General features: G+C 50.7%; 1 protein-coding gene across 1 annotated transcript in view; it reads right to left on the bottom strand.

Annotated features, from left to right (window-relative positions):
• Positions 1–2122: 2122 nt before the first annotated feature.
• The window catches only part of SNRNP200 (small nuclear ribonucleoprotein U5 subunit 200), a 32166-nt gene continuing 14028 nt past the window's right edge, over positions 2123–20260 (bottom strand). The window contains exons 17-45 of the mRNA XM_008253830.5: positions 19542–19691; positions 19187–19297; positions 18582–18713; positions 16888–17076; positions 16358–16555; positions 15831–15983; positions 15640–15720; positions 15270–15353; positions 14514–14620; positions 14067–14185; positions 13657–13811; positions 13346–13535; positions 12992–13165; positions 11037–11197; positions 10532–10759; positions 10016–10207; positions 9743–9921; positions 9409–9560; positions 8494–8602; positions 6388–6496; positions 5839–6028; positions 5580–5744; positions 5253–5374; positions 4838–4981; positions 4582–4758; positions 4176–4336; positions 3991–4072; positions 2614–2706; positions 2123–2518 (exon numbers count right to left, since the gene is read on the bottom strand). Coding sequence (XP_008252052.2) covers positions 2375–2518; positions 2614–2706; positions 3991–4072; positions 4176–4336; positions 4582–4758; positions 4838–4981; positions 5253–5374; positions 5580–5744; positions 5839–6028; positions 6388–6496; positions 8494–8602; positions 9409–9560; positions 9743–9921; positions 10016–10207; positions 10532–10759; positions 11037–11197; positions 12992–13165; positions 13346–13535; positions 13657–13811; positions 14067–14185; positions 14514–14620; positions 15270–15353; positions 15640–15720; positions 15831–15983; positions 16358–16555; positions 16888–17076; positions 18582–18713; positions 19187–19297; positions 19542–19691 — 4251 coding nt within the window. The 3' untranslated portion in view covers positions 2123–2374. The remainder of the gene's footprint in view (positions 2519–2613; positions 2707–3990; positions 4073–4175; positions 4337–4581; positions 4759–4837; positions 4982–5252; positions 5375–5579; positions 5745–5838; positions 6029–6387; positions 6497–8493; positions 8603–9408; positions 9561–9742; positions 9922–10015; positions 10208–10531; positions 10760–11036; positions 11198–12991; positions 13166–13345; positions 13536–13656; positions 13812–14066; positions 14186–14513; positions 14621–15269; positions 15354–15639; positions 15721–15830; positions 15984–16357; positions 16556–16887; positions 17077–18581; positions 18714–19186; positions 19298–19541; positions 19692–20260) is intronic.

Genomic DNA, 20260 nt, shown 5'->3' with positions numbered 1-20260 from the left:
CTCCCATGGGGTGCAGGGCCCAAGCACTTGGGCCATCCTCCACTGCACTCCCTGGCCACAGCAGAGAGCTGGACTGGAAGAGAGGCAACCGGGACAGAATCCGGTGTGCCGGCGCCACAAGGCAGAGGATTAGCCTAGTGAGCCGCAGCGCCGGCTCTGAACAGGCTTTTTTAAAACTCCTTCCGGGGCCAGCACTGTGGCTCAGCAGGTTAACGCCCAGGCCTGAAGCGCCGGCATCCCATGTGGGCGCCAGTTTGAGACCTGGCTGCTCCACTTCCGATCCAGCTCTCTGCTATGGCCTGGGAGAGCAGTGAAAGATGGCCCAACTCCTTGGGCCCCTGCACCCACGTTGGAGACCTGGAGAAGGCTTCTGTCGCCTGGCTCCGGATTGGTGCAGATTGTGGCCAGTTGGGGAGTAAACCATCAGATGGAAGACCTCTCTCCTTCTCTCTCTGTGTAACTCTTTCAAATAAATAAATCTTCAAAAACAAAACAACTCCTCCCTTTTCTAGCTCTATGTTTGTGAAGTCAGCTTGCTTCACCTCAAACCACATAGAAGATTGTAGAACCAGTTCAGACTCCAATGGTCATTAAGCCAGACCTTAGAGATTTGCAAAACCATACATTCTGCACTTTTCCCTGGGTTTGTTTTGAAAGTCATTTTAAAATAAAACATAGTGAGGCCGGCGCCGCGGCTCACTAGGCTAATCCTCCGCCTAGCGGCGCCGGCACACCGGGTTCTAGGCCGGGTTGGGGCGCCGGATTCTGTCCCGGTTGCCCCTCTTCCAGGCCAGCTCTCTGCTGTGGCCAGGGAGTGCAGTGGAGGATGGCCCAGGTGCTTGGGCCCTGCACCCCATGGGAGACCAGGAAAAGCACCTGGCTCCTGCCATCAGATCAGCGCGGTGCGCCGGCCGCAGTGCGCCGGCCATTGGAGGGTGAACCAACGGCAAAGGAAGACCTTTCTCTCTGTCTCTCTCTCTCTCACTGTCCACTCTGCCTGTCAAAAAAAAAAAAAAAAACCATAGTGGCTAATTTTGTGACACTGCATTAAGTCACCTCTTCAATGCCAGCATTTCAGGTTAGAGTGCGGGTTCAAGTCCCAGCTACTCCACTTCTGATCCGGCTTCCTGCAAATGTGCCTGGGAAGACAGCAGGTGACCCTGCCACCCATGTAGAAGACCAGGATAAGTTCCGGGCTCCTGGCTTTGGCCTGTCCCAGCCCTGGCTCTTGCAGCCATTTGGAGAATGATGGAAGAAGATCTCTGTCTCCCTCTTTGTTGCTCTTTTAAATAAATGAATAAATAAGTCCATCTTTAAAGCTAACATTTTAAAATGAAGTTAACTTCTAATGAGTGAAATAATAGTTATTTCAATTTTTTTTTTTTGGCTTTTTTTTATTTGAAAGGCAGAGTTACAAAGCAGCAGAGGCAGAGGCAGAGAGAGATCTTCTATCCACTGGTTCACTCCCAAATAGCTGCAACAGCCGGAGCTGGGCCAATCTGAAGCCAAGAACCAGGAGCTTCTTCCCAGTTCTCCCATGTGGGTGCAGGGGCCCAAGCACTTGGGCTGTCTTAGACTGCTTTCCCAGGCCATAACAGAGAGCTGGATCGGAAGCGGAGCAGCTGGATCTCAAACTGGCGCCCAAATGGGATGCGGGCACTGCAGGAGGCAGCATTACAGGCTACCCCACAGCGCCAGCCCCAGTTATTTTAATTTAAGGTGTTTTTATTCTTAATAAATACCAAGAGGCATAACCTAAAGGTTCTTTGGGCTTAATATTTTGCAGAAAGAGGTCTTTGGACCCTAGGGAAATTGCCCTTCAGAATCATCTTTGGTTTTGTGCAGTTATTCATAAAGAACAGAAGGTAGGAATTTAGAAAATCTAAAGATGTAGGTTACAGTCAGTTTACCAAGAATGGGTCACATCTCCCTTCTGCGCTGCCTCCCTCTAGGAGGGGACGCTACCCATCTCCTCCTCCAGGCTGAGATGGGCACAAGTGACAGTCCCAGTTTTGTTCCCAAAGGGCCTGATTATAAGCAAGTTCAGTAGCTGACATAACAAATGTCTGTGGCAAGGCCTCAGGCTGGAAGAAGAATCTTCTGAACGGACTAATACGAAGACAAATGGTTTCTCCAAGTCATTTTATTAGAACGTCTGACAAACTGTGAGGAACATGCCTACAAACGCTGTACACGGTTTATGCTTCACGTGACACCTGCAGACACCAGGTCCACAGTGTGGACTGTGAGCTCGTGAAAGGAAAAAGGGGGGGTGGGCTGAACCGGTGCCAGGCCCACAGATCTAATCTCCATGGCCAAGATCCCTACAACTGGGTTCCTAGTTCACGTTCAACTATCCTTGACGTCTCGGGATTCAATCCGAGTCGCTGTCTGTCTCGGCTTCTTTCACATCCACACTGAATTTGTACTCCTGGTCACAGCCCATGTAAGCGTCACTCATGAAGTACAAAGTGTAGTTGTGGGCCCCAGTGGCGGGGGCCACGAAGTCCAGCTTCACCTAGAGAGAGCAGGCAGAAATCAGATGCCATGGACCCGGGGGAGGAGTTCTCACCCTGCCCTGCCTGAGGACAAACGCTGGGCCAGTGCACTCACCTTGGCCTTCTGCTGCAGGGTCAGCCTCTTGATGGAGATGAGGCTGTTGGACTTGGCATCTCCGATCACTACCCACCAGCCCTCTTCACGTTTCTGCAGTGACGAAAAACCAAGAATTTGTAAAACTTGATGGCTACAGCTGACCGTGAGAACGGTTACAAAAGCAGAATAACAAAAACCAGACAAAGCTTTCCAAATTTCTTTCTTCCTGAAATACAATTTGATATACCTAAGATTTTGGAACTACATGTCTCAAATGGACCCAGTGAAACATTTTTTATTGTTATTTATTTGATAGGCAGAGAAATACGAGCTCCTATGCACTGGCTCACTCCCCAAATGTCTGGGACTGGGGACTCAATCCAGGTCTCCATGACCCCACTATCAGGCCACTGCTGCTTCCCAGGATGTGCATTGGCAGGAAGCCAGAATCAGGAGCAGAGCCAAGACCTGAACTCAGGCCCTCCAATATGGGATGCAGGCATCTTAACTGCTAGGCGTGTGCCTGCCCCCGCCCCCTGCCCCCCTAATTTTTGGGCGGTGGAACAACTCATTGGTTGGCCCCTGTCCCAAGGTACTTCTATTTAGCGCTTGCCACTGACTGTACTGTTACAGATACAGTCTAGGTGCTGGCAGCTTCGAGTTCCTCAGGGAGTTTAAGTACAAGGCTATGTTCCTGATGAGAAAACTCCCTGCCATGGGGGTGAGCCTGCAGCCGAGGAGCCAAAGCAGGCCCTGCAGAGGGCTCATTTCAGTGAAGCCTTGCCTCTCTACTGGCCACTCCAGTCATAAAGCCTAAGTCTCCCAGTGTAAAACACTCTTTCCTCAGAGCCTGCTGAACTTGTTCTGGGCTCCAGTTCCTGACTCCAGCTTCCTGCTAATACACACAAGTAATACACGGTGGGGAGAGGCGGGGGCAAAGGCGATGGCCCAAGTGATTCAGTTCCTGCCACCCACAGGGGAGACCTGGATCATGCTCCCATGTCAGCCCAGCTCAGTATCAGCCCTTGGTGAGCGTTTAGGGCGAAGCAGTGGCAGGAAGCTCTGTCTCTACACAGAGTGAAACAGAGTATGAAAGAAATATCAACTAGAAAAGCCCCAAGTGTCCTAAAAACATTTAGACAAATGAATACACACATACCATACAGACTGACAACACAGCACAACTGATGTGTGGAACACGGTCAATCATCTGAATTATTTAAAGGTATGTAGGAAAATAAAGAAAACAACTCATGGCTCCAAGATTAATTCTGAGCCTGTAAGTTCACTGTCACTTTGAATTCCTATCCCCCAGTGCACTGCACCCTCATCCCCAGGTAGCCAGTGGATAGGGCCTCAAGTCAACACCTGGGGAAGCCAGCTGCCAGGACATACCTGTGGGAAGAGAGGTGCGATAACAGGGCCCGTGACTTCCTCCTCTCGCTCCAGCTGCACCAGCACCACAACTGGTCCGCCACTGTTGGGGGGGACGGGGAGAAGTGGGCAGCACATCAGCAAGGCACACGGTCATGCTCTGCCCAGCAGGGACCCCGGGCAGGCCGCCTGGCCCTCTGGCTCACCTGCGGATGCTGTCCTTATCCACCACTTCGTAAGACAGCTCAATGTTAGGGTAGCGGTTGCAAAAGCGGGCCACATCAGCGATCTGGCTGTCAGTCAGCTGAAGCAATGCATTTCGTTCTTCATCCTCCATCTCCATGATGTCGAAAACACTCTCCACGCCCTGCATGGGGTATTCAGAAGTCAGAGAAGAGAATGCAGACCAAGAGCGAAGGGCAAGGACCCACGGAGCTGCTCACTGACTTCCCATGCTAGGACATCATCTAAAGCAGTGCCGCTGGAAGCTCCTCAAGCACCTCAACACGGACACCCCCAGAGGGTCAGATCTAGAAGTCTCCCCGACTAGGACTCACCCCTGCAACCACCCCCAGTCCAGCACACTCGGATCTTGGTCCCCCACCCAGTCACCTTGTCTGTGCAACGTTTGATATGCTCTGAGGTGAAGTGCGGCAGCTGCTTCAGGTAAGAGTCCTTGGACCACATGGCCTGGGTGACCATCTGGGCCAGTTCCATGGCTGCCAGAGCAGGGCTGAGCCACCCATTGCTGGAGAGGACGTCCACACAGGCCTGGATGAGCCTGATAGCCTGAATGGGGACAGGATGGTGAGAGCAGGCAGGGCTGGCCCCAAGCTTCCTAGGCCTCCACTCCACACCCACACTCTACCTTACTGAGGATTTCCTCTGTGTCTGACTGCAGCTCAGCACTCAGCTGCATGCGCGACAGGTGAGCCTGCAGAAGCAGGTTGGTCTTGACGTGGGGATCATTGAACTTGGGATTATTCAGCTTGTGGGGAACCTTCTGAGCCAACTAGAAAACGAGAAGGAAAAAAAATAGCTGCTGATGAACAGATGACCCTATGTGAGACCAGCTCAGGCCAAAAGCATCACGTGGCCCGGGCCCGCAAACTTCCAATACCCAGAAGTACGTGGGAGGAAGATGGTGGATAGAGTCGTGTGGGAGTGACGTACAGAGGTGGGGGGCCATAGAGAGGGGTGTTGGTAGCACGGATGCCATGAGGTCTGAGCACACTGGCCAAGTCTGACTTGCAAAGGTGCTCTCCTAAAGCCGACGTCCTCACCTGCCGCAGGAGGTTGTCCTCGTGGTGCCGGATGGGAATGTTCTCATACTCTGCTGCATTGGAGATGATCTCGATAAGCCCTCGCACCTTGGTCTTGGCATTCAGGGACATACTGAAGAGCTCTGACAGAGAAAGAGGAAATTTTGGAAAAGACGAAAGCAGGCAGAAAAGGGGCAGGGAGAGAGGGTTTCCTGCCAGGGCTGCGCTTTCCTGCAACACCACCCCTGTGACATACAGAGAGCCCTGACATCTCTTCTCCCAGCAGGCTCCAAACCCTCCGGCAGAAGGCTCCCACAGACTCAGACCCAAGCAGCCAAGGCCCCTCACCAATGGTGGTGTAGTTGATATAGTAGTAGGCGGCGATCATGCCCAGGTTCAGTGGCGCCACGTCCATCTCATCCTCGATGCTGATGCACTTGGACTGCTCCAGGTCGCTCAGGGTCTGCTCCACCAGTTCTGACAAGTGGTCGGACAAGTGACGATGGGAGATGCCTGTGCAGGTCAGAGGCAAGGTGGCAGGTTTAGGAGAAGCCCAGCAGGGCTGGGAAAACCAGCACAGCATGCATCTGACCCAGGCTCCACTGACCCTGCAGGTTGTAGTAATTGGGGTTCTGCGTCATGCGGCGGTACAGGAAGGTCCAGGTGAGGTAGTCCACAGCGTCCTGCTTGTTCTCGATGGTCTTAGTGACAATCTCCGCATTGAAGTGGTCGTGCATACAGTGGTCCAGGTGAGACTCCACTGGCAATGGCTCGTATAAGAACTTCTTGAAGAAATCCTGGATTGGGGGAGGGGACGTAGTAATGAAGTCACTGACAACATGGTCACAGAGAAGGGCCTCAGGCAAGTCAGTAGAGAATGCTTCTTTGTAGACACACGAGTAATACAAAAAAACAAGAGAAACACGTCCAAAATGTGGCATTGCTGGCTATAATCTACAGCAGGAACGGGACACACTAAGTCACATGGGCAGAACAGTAAGCAGTGTGTGAGGAAAGATGGTGCCATCCAGTGGGCAAAGACTTCAACAGAGAGTGGCAACAGCAATAGCAAATTAAAAGGCAGCAGAGCTCCATGTGGCTGAGCGGCTTATGAGAGAATCCATGTGAAGGTGGTGTCGCCCAGGCCAGCACTGACCTTTTTGGAGCCCTGACACATGATAACACAGCGGCCCTCATCGTCCTGCAGAGGGCGGTTGGCGTGGCCCACCATCTGAAGCACGTCATATATGGGGTAATCCACGTAGCTGTGATGGGGAGAGCAAGAGATGCATCACCAGGGGGACTCCTCAGAAGCCTGCCTGCCTTCCACATCAAAGTGCAAACATGGGGACATGTGGTCAAATTATAGCAAGACTCTTTATGAACTTTTTATGGATGAAATTAGTTTCATTTGATATTTCAGTTTTTAAGTGTAAGGGTCATGTATTTGTTGCTTGAACCAAAGCTACAAACCTATCTAATGTCAAAAAGCAAAATATGGGGCTGGCACTGTGGCGTAGCGGGTAAGGTTGCTGCCTGCAGCGTCGGCATCCCAAATGGGCACCGGTTTGAGTCCCAGCTACTCCACTTCCAATCCAGCTCTCTGCTAATGTGCCTGGGAAAGCAGCTGCAGATGGCCCAAGTGCTTGGGCCCCTGCACCCACTTGGGAGATCTGGAAGAAGCTCTGCTTTGGATCAGCTCAGATCTAACCACTGTAGCCACTTGGGGAATGAACTAGTGGATGAAAGATCTGTCTCTCCCTCTCTGTAACTCCACCTTTCAAAAGAAATAAATCTAGGCCGGCACCGTGGCTCACTAGGCTAATCCTCCACCTAGCGGCACCGGCACACCGGGTTCTAGTCCCGGTCGGGGCACCGGATTCTGTCCCGGTTACCCCTCTTCCAGGCCAGCCCTCTGCTGTGGCCAGGGAGTGCAGTGGAGGGTGGCCCAGGTGCTTGGGCCCTGCACCCCATGGGAGACCAGGAAAAGCACCTGGCTCCTGGCTCCTGCCATCGGATCAGCGCGGTGCGCTGGCCACAGCACACCAGCCGCGGCGGCCATTGGAGGGTGAACCAACGGCAAGGGAAGACCTTTCTCTCTGTCTCTCTCTCTCACTGTCCACTCTGCCTGTCAAAAAAAAAAAAAAAAAAAAGAAAAAAAAAAAAAAAAAAAAAAAGAAGCAAAATATTTCCCCACTGAAGGATCAAGTGTGCAAGTCAAGGTTTCCAAACACAACAGCTGTGTATTTTCTGAGTTATCAAGCTACCTGACTTAAACCCAAACCTAGCAGCAGATTCAGGCATTAAAAATGAAGCCATAAAATAAAATAACCTGTATCTTAAGGAAAAGATTAAATTATTCAGACATTTTCTAAGAAAGACTGAACTTTCTACTTGCCACTACACAGGGTGTGGGCATGACCAAGTCTGTGAAGTCTTCCTAACCTATAAAATAGATTAACAACATAACCTGTAGCATTCCTCCTGGCTTGCTATGCTTTGAGTAAGATCTTCCTATCCAACTCACACAGATGTTTAATCCCCAAAGTTGTAAACCTTCCTCTGTACACCCTTCATGCCCATCAGATGCCAGACCAAAAGAGATGCCCAATCTTGGTCTTTGAACCTCCAAAACTGTTAAATAAAATTAACTTCCTGGGTCAGTGCTGTGGCATTGTGGGTTAAGCCTCTGCCTGTGCACCAGCATCCCATATGGGTGCCGGTTCAAGTCCTGGCTGCTGCATTTCTGATCCAGCTCCCTACTAATGGTCTGGTAAAGCAGTGAGAGATGGCCCAAGTGCTTGGGCCCCTGCACCCATGTGGGAGACCCCAAAGAAGCTCCTGACTACTCAGATAGGCCCAGCTCCAGCCCTTGTGGCCATGTGGGGAGTAAACCAGCAGATAGAAGACCTCTCTATCTGTAATTCTGCTTCTTAAGTAAATAAATAAATCTTAAAAAAAATTAACTTCCTTCATAAGCAGATTCTCTCAGGTAAGACAAAGCTAATCAAATGCATAAAGCTAATACATGGCTCTAACTTCCTGGTTCTCCCACACGCTGAAATACGAAAAGACAATAACTAAAAACCAAATGTGCAACTAGTCCCAAGACAAAATCCTCACAACACATGGCTGCAGTAGAATGTCAGCTGCGTATTTATTTCCCTTATACTTTTTCTTCATAGTATCTTCATTTCTGCGTCTGCAGACTAAGTTCACTTCAGGAGGGAAGTTTGTTAATGCAGAGCTCAACCATACTCACGCATGGATCTTGCCATTGTAGTACTGGGTGTCCATGATGATCACCAGGTGGGCAGCCACACTCATGCCCCAGCAGAGACTCCGAGAAGCCACCACCACCTGGATAGCCCCTGAGAGCAGAGGGGAAAAGAAGACTCAAGGCAGGGCTCTCTGGACAAATCAGGATCTCTGTCTCATGCACAGGCAGCTGTTTCAGAACTCAGAGCTAGGCTGGTGGGGATTGAGGTCTGACATGACTCAGAGACCTAACAGCGCTACATGAAAGGTAACCCTGCTACTGCTGCCTTGCTCCAAGGACCATCCCAGAGGAAATGAGGCTATCCTGGAACAGAATCCAAAGGCTAGGGAAAGCAAGGCTTATACTACAGTGGCAAGTACTAACACCAACTCAGCCACAGGCTAGCTCAGCAAAAGGAAGCAAAATCGAACTAACCATGAGCATGCCCCAAGCTAGACAGGCTCAAGTGTGGAAGAGGGACAGTGATTCTGGCAGGGCCACTGCAGGTCCACCAGGCAGTATCAAAGTGGCACCACTCTGAAACGCCATAGGTAAACAGGGGACAGTGACCAAGAGACCACTGAAGGGACAATCAGAGCTCTACTGCATATTAATGTCTGAGATCCACCCACCTTAGGGAGTCAGGTATCCATGGAAAACCAGGTGGTGCTGAAAGTCTTAGACTTTAACACCTTAGATGTGCCTGTTTCCTCATCTACAGAGTAGGGATATTTGTCCCCCCTATACCACAAGGTTCTTGAGAGGATCAAATAAGGTGATGGAATAATCCCAACAGTACTTCAAAAACGAGTGTGCTGTGGGAAAACATCACCCACATCCTGAAGTCTGACACATGCCAATTGGTAGGAGCCTTGGACATGATCTCACTCCACACCATGAGGTATTTTTTTTTTTTACCTGAACTGAAGAGCTGTTCCACCAAGCGTCGCTCCATGGGGCTGAGCCCCTCATGCAGGTAGCCCACCCCGTTTAGCAGTGTTTCCTTGAGTGTGCTGTCACTTAGCTTCTCCAGGTACGGGATCAGATCCTTCTCCGTGCAGTGCAAGAACCTGAGTAGCGTAAGCACTGACTCAGCTCAGAGTGGCTCGGTTCTGAGGCAGATAGCTACCAGCCAAGCAGCCCTAGCCCCAAATGTGATGGGGCTACCGCCGACCCTCATCAACAGAGCACCCTTCAGGGTGGGCCAACTTCCCTCACCCTCACCCTCACCCTCCCCCAGGCCCGGGCCCACCTCTGCCGTTGGATGTCTGCTGCACATGTGGTGAGGATGTCGATTGCAGTGAGGCGGGTCTGCTTGCGTGATGGGACAAAGACAATGACAGGCTTCTTGGGGGAGTGCTTGGTGATAGCGTGGTACACAGGCTTGGCCATGGACAGCAGGCGAGTCTGTGTGTGGCTGATGTTGAAGCCCTGGAGACCAAGGAAGAAACAACACACACAGGCTCCCAAACCTGGGTAAGCTGGGAAATCTGAGGCCACGGAGGATGGGGACAGTGGGTCCTACCTGGATGTGCAGCTCCAACGGCACAGGGCGCACGTTAGGGTGGAAGTTGAAGGTGGAGGTGGCACTGCAGCCCAGCCAGTGGGCCACATCCTTAGCATTGGAGAGCGAGGAGCTAAGTGCCACAATGCGAATAGGCCGCTCGATCTGGGAGGAGATGTAGCGCATACGGGAGCAGATAACTTCTAAGACAGGCTGGAAAAGAGGGAGGAGTGTCACTCCAGACCCAGGTTCCCCAAACTCTGCCCCTAGTGCCCCTCAGTACATCACCCAACAGCCTCAAAGTGACCTCCTAAGTCTTCCTCCTAACTAGGGGCTCTCCCGCCTCCCGCCTTCTCCACAGGAGCCAACATTCACTATGCCACGTTGGTTTCCGAGAGCTCTACAAAGAAATCTCACATCAGCCGTTTGGAATGAGGCAGCAGGCAGAATCCTGAGTCTCCAGCCTCGGATACAAACACAGGGCCCAGTGCACCCCGTCAGTCCCAGCCCCGCCCGTAGCGCGAGGCCCGGGCCTACCCCATTCTCTCCCCCGATCAGGTGGACCTCGTCCACCACGAAGAGGTGGATGTTCTGGACGTTCTTGCGCTGCTTCCACCGCCGGGAGAGGATGTCCCATTTCTCAGGGGTGCTGATGATGATGTTGCCTTTGCCCAGCAGCTTCAGGTCCGTGCTGGTCTCCCCTGTCAGCAGCACCACTTTCTTGTTGAGCCTGTCCTGAAACTTCTCATACCAGTCCATGTACACCTGGAGAGCAGGGTGCAGGAGGCCAGAAGAACATTAGGTCACGCCAGGTGTCTTCCAACGTATTGCAAAGTACGCCTGAAGCTAAGCAGAGAGACTTGCTCTGCAGCGCTCATGCAGCTCTCCTACCCCAGACCAGCCTTGAAGTGCGGGGCAGGCTCTCTTTAGAATGTAAACTCTGGAAATCACCCTAATTATATGAGGGCTAGAAAACCATGGTGTGGAACAGGACAACATGGCTTCTGGGGAAGTGCACCCGCCAGAGCACCCCACCACACACCTGTTCTGCCAGGGCCTCCATGGGGGTAATGTAGACGCAGCGCCCCTCCGAGTTCTGCAGCAGCATCCGCAGGATGGCAAACTCTGCACAGATGGTCTTCCCACTGCCCGTGGGGGCCCCCACAAACACGTTGTCGTCACTGTTGTACACAGTGTTAAACACTGGAGAACAACAGAGAAGTAGTGTGAGTAGCGGAGAGGAGACAGACTGGGACGAGGTTAGTCAGCTGTGGGGTGCAGACAAAGCGCTGATGGCGCAGGCGCCTCCAAGGCGGGCTCAGCCTGCTGTGTCCTCTGAAACCTTCAAGGCCCCCGGAGATTTGTGGGACAGCCAAAGCAAAAAGAAGCCAAGCATCTTTCTTTGCTTCTCAGGGACTAGGATGCAGAATAAAGGGAATGGGCTAGCTTCTTCTGTGCCTTCAATACTTTCCTGCATTTCCTGCAAATAGTCTAACATGGAAGGGAAGACTATGCCCTGACATCAAGACTAAATTAAGGGGCTGGCACTGTGGCATAGCAGGTAAAGCCATTGCCTGCAGTGCTGACATCCCATGTGGGCGCTGGTTTGAGTCCCGGCTGCTCCACTCCCCATTCAGCTCTCTCCTATGCCCTGGGAAAGCAGTGGAAGATGGCCCAAGTCCTTGGGCCCCTGCACCCACATGGGAGACCTGGAGGAAGCTCTTGGATCCTGGCTTTGGATCAACCCAGCTCCAACCATTGCTGGCATTTGGGGAGTGAACCACTGGATGGAAGACCTCTCTCTCTCTGCTTCTGCCTCTCTGTAACTCTGTCTTTCAAATAAACAAAAAAATCTTTAAAAAAAGAAAGAAAAAATATGGGACCAGGCACTGTGGCATAGTAGGTGAAGTTGCCACCTGAAGTGCTAGCATCCCATGTGGGTGCCAGTTCAAGTCCTGGTTGCTCCACCTCTGATCCAACTCTCTGCTATGGCCTGGGACAGCAGTGGAAGATGGCCCAAGTCCTTGGCCCCTGCACCCACATAGGAGATCCAGAAGCTCCTGGCTCCTGGCTTCGGATTGGCCCAGCTTCAGCCATTGTGGCTTTCTGGAGAGTGAACTGGCAGATGGAACACCTCTTTCTCTCTCTCTCTTTCTGCCTCTCTATGACTCTGCCTTTCAAAGTTGCATTATGTATTAGCTGGTTTATTCGGGGTACCTGTTCATGCATATTTCCTCATTTATAAAATGGGACCCCAATGGCAGAAGCTCAGATGGTAAACCCCTCAAAGGACAGGTAGAAGGACTAACAGAGAAAACAATGGTGCTGTACTCAGCCAAGTACTCAGAGCACAGTGCATGCTGTGTGAACGCACTGTTACTCATAATGATAGAGGAAGCCTCCATCAACGCCCCATGCCCTAGTGCAGTGCTTGAACATCAGGGGCAGGATCTAACACCCTGAGCCTAAGAAATGACAGTACACATGGAAAGGCCTTGTTCCTCTCACCTCAGTCTCCATGCAGAGTGGCAATGCAAATCCAACAGGGGCCAAGGAGTTTTCAGGAAACAGAAGGTCCTAGTGGTTCCTGACAGGCTGCTGGGTTGCCAAGTCTACCAAGAACTTGAACACCTGGTTCCCTACCTGCTGCAGAACACACTGCTTCCAGGTACTCTTCAAATGCCTCTGAGGGGAGTAGGGGCTTAGCCTAGAGGATAACATGCCCACATCCCACACCGGAGTGCCTGGGATCAACTCCAAGCTGCTGACTCCAGTACCTGGATTCCTGTACCCTACAGGGGAGGCCTGTACTGTGCTCTCAGCTCCTGCCTTCAACCCTGGCCTAGCCCCACCTGTTGGAAGCATCTGGGTGTGAACCAGTAGATGCTAACTGTTTCTCTATCACTCAAGTAATTTTTTTAATTAAAAAAAAAAAAAAAAGAAAGAAAGAAAAAAGGCCTCCAAGGGGACCCACTATCTGGGAATGAGAACACTCACCTTGGGTCTGGATGGGATTGAAGAAGGGAAATTTATCCTGGTAAAGGCTCTCAAAGGCACTGTTTCTGAGAGCAGACACGGGCAAGGGCTGCAGGTCCAACAGCTCGGTGGGAGGAGGGTACTTCTCTGGCAGGATCAGGTGCCTGAAGGACACAGGCAGCTGCGTCTCACAAGCTGCCAGAAAGAAACAGCAAGGAGAGTAAGCATTCTGTCTTCCCCCAACAGCCCTCCAGCACCCCTGTGAACGCAGAAACCCTTGACAGCACACACATCACTCTCAAAAAAGGGCAAGCCTGGCACAAAGTCCAAGACCTCCTCTTGTCCTCAGAGGGCCTGTTCCTAGGGGACACTCACAGAGCCAGCGGTCAGACACCACCCGGATGAAGTACTGAGGGGGCAGCGGTTCAAAGACAGGCACGAAGAACGTAATGAGATGCTCGTCCTGGGCATACTTGGCCTTGAGTAGAAAATACTCATGATGCAGGATCACCTCACTGTCCACATCCTCCACCAGAATCCAGAATGCCTCTGACGAACCGTGGACCTGCCAGCACAAACAGGTAAAAGGACTTGAGCCTGGTGGGACCTCAGCACCTCGGGTCCAGCTCCCTCACCATCTCCCTGCCCCTGTCCCTCCCCCTCCCCACCTCCCAGCAAAGCCTTACTTTTTCATCCCACTGGAAATCTGGTGTGATGGTCAGCTCCACTTTCAGGGTGGAACGTGTGATGGGCTGCAAGTGCACTGACAACTCCAGTTTGGGAAACAGGTGGACGTATTTGTGGATAGTCTTCCCCATCTTCGGCATGCGGATAAGCTCACCTAGGAAGAAATGAGAAATAAGGGCTGCAACCCAGCTATACTAGCCTATCTATAAACCAGGCTGAAGACCACTGTGGGAAAAGGGTAGGCTCACCCCCTTTACTCTGTGGAGCCCAAGACCAAGAGCTGGCCTATAGTTCAAGGGCATGTGGGAAATGAACACAGGTCATTGGCACAAGCCCCAGGAACTGGAGAGTGAAGGCTAAGAAAGAAGCCCGGGCTGTGAGGAGCAGAGGATGAGAGCTTCTCACACACCTATCTCATTATGATTCAGATCATACAGACGCTCAAAGGGAAAGTTTTTCTTCTCAATCTTCTTCACTACTTCCTCGGGGAGTTTCCGGAACTGGCGCAGAGGACACATCGACTGCCACCTGCCCAGGAAGGCGACAAAGCTGTTGGTCCCCTCTGTAGGACCGTAGCAAATTGCCCTCATTGTCATTTCCAACAGGTTAGCCCCAACCTCACAAGATACTTTCTCATCAGAGAAAGACACTGGAAACTGTGACAGCAGTGAGACCTGAGAGTCAACAGTGACCACCGTCCCCACTACACCCAGCCCCCCAGAGGGCTTTCCTTCTCCTTAACTTTCACCCGGGTTCACGTCACCCTGTAAGTATCAGGACTAGAGATCAGATGCACTCCAATACATTCAGTCTGGGACCCCAACAGTGATCAGCCTCAGGCTTGCTGGGCCCTTACATGCGCTTGTCAATCATCTTGCAGAGGTTCAAAGTCTTGTCCGTAAGCTGTGCCCAACCTCGGTTCAGGACAATTTCAAAAATCGCCCGCATCAACCGGCCAGCTGACTGGGGAAAGAAGATTCCCAGTTATGTCTCCATCATCCCTGGGCCTTGTGAAGCTACTCTACCCATGGTTTAACCGCCTCCAGCTCTGATGCAATCACTCATACCAGCCCAGAAACTCAGCCCTGTGGAGTCACTGCTTTCTCCTTTCTAGAAGGTAGATGCTTGTTGAATGCAGACCAATTAGGAAAGTGCAGCTCAAAGTCACAGCACATCTTAATCTAACATGCACTGCATGATTTTAAGGCTTCTGACTTACTTAGCATTTAGGATTCCAACGTAAGTGAAAGAACTGGTGACCTACCCTTAATGGTAAAGACAAAGGATAGCTAAGAAAATTGTTTCATGTATGAGCTCTGCAGCTGCAGTGGCAAATCCCTTCTCTGTTGGAAGTGGACATTGCCCTCTTTCTGAAGGCAGACGCAGTCTCCTAGCGTTCCCTCTGAGAGCCTAACCTGTCCCACGTGTTCAGGAGCAGTACAACAGAGTGGCTATACCACATATGCATTAACCAACTAGTCAATCCAGGCAGAGCAAAGCATTCCTTCTAACTCACTAGCGCCGGGCTTCCTTTCCCCACAACACCCACAGCACACAAATGACTGAGAATGTTTGCCCCCTTCTCACAGCCTCAGCACAACTCTGCCCTTACCTGGGTAACATACACCATGTCAGCCATCAGAGCAAAGCCCTCCAGCTTCAGCTGTGAGATGAAGGCTTGGAGAAGCACATTGATCTGGAAAGAAGCAAAGAGGCCAGCAGGAGGCCAATCACAAATAAGCCATGGCAGCAAATTACCTTTCTGCTCTGGCTCCATGCCAGGTCAGATCTTCTACAGCTCTTGATGTACAGACAAGAAATAACTGTTACTACATATAAAAATGTGAGAAAGATGCAAAAACTGGGAGAACTGAGTCGGTTACCAGACACAAGCTCAAATTCAAGGTTCAACTTTTGGAAGATTATGCAAACTGATCCTTATATCCTGATCCTTATCCCAAGCAAAGAGCAGATGGGCTCACCTTGGCACTGGGCTCCTCAATGCTTTCCTTTACAGGAATGGGCACCCTCTCCAACAACTTCTGAAGCTCCAGCTTCTCCTCCTACCACAAGGAGCAAATTGGTCAAGGAACAGCTAAGTGGCCAAGGAGAGAAACCAAGCGCCTTGTCAGTGAATCCCAACTCCCCATTCCAGCACGCTGCACAGGCTCACCTCTCGCACGGTGATGTTCTTGAACTCTGAAGACAATGAGAAGACTCTGAAAAGTTCAATCTCACTCAGGGTAGGTTTTAGCAACTGGTTGTAGGTCTGCACTGTATCATTGGTAATGTAATAGTGGCTGGCTATCCGGCCCAGTTCTGTCACCTGGAGACAAGGGAGACTTGATCAAACACCAATGATTAATGAACTCCAAGCTCCAACTGTGGACAGCAGGTTAGTGTTTTAAAGGTAACTGTTCTAATTGGACAACTGGATGAACTCATGGCAGTATAAGTGCCTGGCCCAGGAACATGAAGACGGCATGATAAACTGACCTATATTGAAGTGATGTCATACAAACCAGACAGCTGAATTATCTACCTAACTCAAGTTATGGGAAAAGAAGCCATATTTTAGAAATCCCTAGTTTCAAAGATTACAATCCAATCCCATCATTGCCAGGCAGAACTCAGAGAGGGCATGTGAAAACCCTGCATCTTTTGCTGAGACCTTCTTCTCAAAACCCTCACCCCACTCACCTGGAAGTTGCCTGTCTTCTTATCATACTTGACCAGGTTGTTTTTGTCCAGCATCAAGGCAGCAGTGTGAACCAGATCCAGTCGGCGCTGGTCCAGCAGGGGATCTCCCTTAAGGTCATCATGAGAGATGCCATAGAGAGTAGGGGATCGGAGCATTCGGATGTACAGGTAGGCGTAGCCCAGCCAGTTCACTGCATCCTGTAAGAGACAGCTTGCGGTTCTTACCACAGACAACTCCTGATGTCCAGATGAAACGCTCCCATGGATCGCTTAGAGATTCCCAACTACGAAGCTGTACAGCATTTTCTGAACACTTAGAATACGTCACTATTAAATGACAAGAGTCCTTTCTAAGCTCTTGGTAACAAGAGAACTATCTGTCACAAACCTGAGAAGCTGACACTGAAGACGTGGGGCAGGCAGTGGAAGGCCCTGGATACTGCTGCCCTGAAGCACATGATGATGCACATCGCACCCCAGCGCCGCAGTCTCCCTGAGGCACTTATGAAGCACCAAGGGCTCTCTCCTACCTTTGCATTCTGGACATTTCCCAGCACGATCTCTGCATTGAGCATATCCGGCAGCTTTGACACCATCTGACTCTCGATAGGAAGCTGCTGATTGAGGAGGGACAGGTAGTACTGCAGCTCGCCATGAGACGTGATGAGTATGCCTTCACCCTTGGTGTCATACTGGGGTCGTCCAGCACGTCCCAGCATCTACGTCAGAGACAAGAACCAAGAATGCTAAAGCAAGACAGATTCTGTTTTAGTGTCTCACAATTAAATAAATTAAAAATAAGGGGTGGCGTGGGGGTGCTGAAGATGCTTGCCCTAGCTGTTAAGACGCCCACATCCCACACTGGAACGCCCAGGTTAGATATGTGGCTTCACTCCTGATCCAGCTTCCTGATAATGTAGACCTCAGGAAGCAGCACACAGTGGCTCAAGTAATCGGTTTCTTGCCACTCCTACCGGAAACCTGGATTGAGTTCCTAGCTCCAGTCTGTGGCTCTCATTAAGAGCTGCAGTGGGCATCTGGGGAGTGAACAATGGATGTGAGCTCTGTCTCTCTCTACCTCTCAATGAAATAAAAACTTTAAAAAGGAGAGGCATTGTGGCACAGTGGGTTAAGCTACCACCTACAACACCCACATCCCTTATCAGAATGCTGACTCATGGGGGCAGGCGCTGTGGCGCGGTGAATTAAAGCCCTGGCCTGTAGCACTGGCATCCCATATGGGCACTGGTTCAAGTTCCATCTGCTCTACTTCTGATCTAGCTCCCTGCTAATGCACCTGGAAAAGCAGTGGAGGATGGCCCAAGTGCTTTAGCCCCTGCACCCACGTGGGAGACCCAGAAGCTCCTGGCTCCTGGCTCCGGATCAGCTCAGCTCCAGCCATTGAGGCCATCTGGGGAGTGAGCCAGTGGATAGCAGATCTCTCTCTCTCTAACTCTTTCAAATAAATAAAATAAATCTTAAAAAAAAAAAAAAAAAATGCTGACTCCTGTCCTAGCTACTCCACACTATTCCAGCTTCCTGCTAGTGTACCTGGGAGGCAACCCATGGTGGCTGAAGTGCTTGGGCCCTGCCATCCACAAGGGAGACCAAAGTGGGAGTTCCTGGCTCCTGGCTGCAGCTTGACAAGCCCTGGCTGTTGAGGGCACATGAAAAGGCTAATAGCAAATGAAAGGTCTCTGTCAATGTGCCTTTTAAATAAATAATTATTCCTTTAAATAATAATAATAATAAACACAGAGAACTCTTATGGCTGGCATTGTGGTGCAGTGAGTCAAGCTGCCATTTGAAGGGCTGGCATTCCATACTGAAGCACCAGGTTGAGTCTCAGCTGCTCTACCTCCAATCCAGTTCCCAGATGATGTGCCTGAGAAAGCAGTGGAAGATGACCCAAGTACACAGCCCCTGCTACCCCTGTGGTAGTGCCAGATGGAGGTCCTGGCTCCCAGCTTCACCCTGCCATCGCAGCCATTTAGGGAGTGAACCAGTAGGTGGAGGATCTCTTCCCCTGTCTCCCTCTTTCTGCCACCCTGCCTTTCAAATAAATAAAATTAACTTTTTTAAGGAACAAACAAAGTTCTTCTGGTTTTGATTCAGGGATTTTACATCACTGAACTTGGCCTCTGAAATGCTGTGCTTCCAGCATCCTGGCAATTCAAGCACATGATACTTCTCCCCACTGAGGATAAACTCAAAGGCTCAGTACCTGCAGGATGTCCAGTGCTCCAAGTTCCGTCCAGCGCCCCTTCTCTGGACTGTACACCTGGGTTCCTTTGATGATGACTGTATGTGCGGGAAGATTCACACCCCAAGCCAGAGTTGCTGTGGAAACTAAAACCTACAAAAGCAAGGCAAAGTACAAAGGCAAACAGATGTGGCACCCAAGGGTTGGTCCCCCTGGTTTCTCCAGGAAACTTGCTTCAGAGCTTTTAACAGGACTGGTGGGGATGGGGCCAGGACTGCAGGATGGGGTGTAGGGTCAGGATTTACCCTTCTGACACCAGAATCAAGAGGAAAGGGTTTCTTATCTATTCAAGAACTAACTTTTCAAGGTTCCAGAGGTACCCATGAGTCAAAAGTACGGACCTACATTAATCACTTAAGACTAACACTAAGATACAACATACCCTGAAAGAGGGAACAAACAGGGTCCTGACCTTATGAGGCAGTGTGGAAAGTGCTAGGAGAGGGGGCATGAAGTTTTATTTATGGTACTCAGCACAACCTGCTGAATGGGCTACCTGGACCAGGAACAGACTTAGGGCACAAAGTCTGCATCACCTGCTCCCCAAGAGCTTTGCTCGCCCTCACCTGAATATGTTTATCAGCAAAAAGATCCTCCACGAGTGTTCGGTCAACTCTGGTCATGCCTGCATGATGAATAGCAAAGCCATAGGGCAGAAGATCCTTCAGCTCCAGGTTCTGTGCAAGAAAGAACAGAGAATGAGGTGAGTCTTCCTGTGCGACTCTCCCAAGGACCAAGGAAATAGTGTCACATATGATGCTGTCCCTCATACCCCATCCCATGTAACCATATCCAATCAACGTTCACCTAAGTAATGTAAAACAACAGCACTGACGCGGCAGTTCTAAAGGAGCCAGAACTAACCTCGGATGGAGCCAGTTACGAGGGAGAAATAAGAGAACCAGGCCAGACCCTCCTCACCTTACACTGCTCAGCTTCTGTCCTAAGGACTTCCGTGGAGGCTGAGCCCTCTCTGAGAAACAGCCCCAGAGTGTCCTTCTCTAAGCACATGTCTCGGATGGCTCTGGCTGTCTTTCCAGTCTCCTTCCGGGAGTGGACAAACACCAGTACCTAAAAAGAAACCAAAACCAATTTCCTACAGTCAAAAGCTTCAGCACCAGCAGCATGAAGCAGAGTCTATACCATTATAACCAGAAGCCACAGCCTTGGTAGGGAACACAATGGGCAGAAGCCTAAGTAGGGCTGGCAAGAACCAAAGGGAATGAACCCCCAAGCACAGTGACAGAGTCCTAGAGCTGGGAAACTAAAATAAGCTTAACACCCTATCTTGAACAGAAACATACTAGAAAGCAAATACAGGAATTTGTGTTAAGGTACCTAACAAGTCTAAGCCACATGAATATGTTTCTGCAAAATAACAGCTAAAATTCTGTATCATTTATAAAAGGGCTTAGGAAGTAAGTCTGAGACTAGTAAAATTTCATACGAAATATAGTCCTAGTATTTAGTGCCAGGATGACTTCTCTATTTGGTCGCATTGTAGCATAGCAGGTAAAGCTGCCGCCTGCAATGCCAGCATCCCAAATGGGTGCCAGTTCCAGTCCCGGCTGCTCTATTTCTGATCCAGCTCCCTGCTATGGCCTTGGAAAGCAGCAGAAGATGGCCCAAGTGCTTGGGTC

This window comes from Oryctolagus cuniculus, chromosome 2, assembly GCF_051225735.1.
Source record: "Oryctolagus cuniculus isolate XC-2025 breed Fujian yellow rabbit chromosome 2, ASM5122573v1, whole genome shotgun sequence".
NCBI classification, from domain to species: domain Eukaryota; kingdom Metazoa; phylum Chordata; class Mammalia; order Lagomorpha; family Leporidae; genus Oryctolagus; species Oryctolagus cuniculus.
This window is presented reverse-complemented; position numbering and strand designations above follow the sequence as displayed.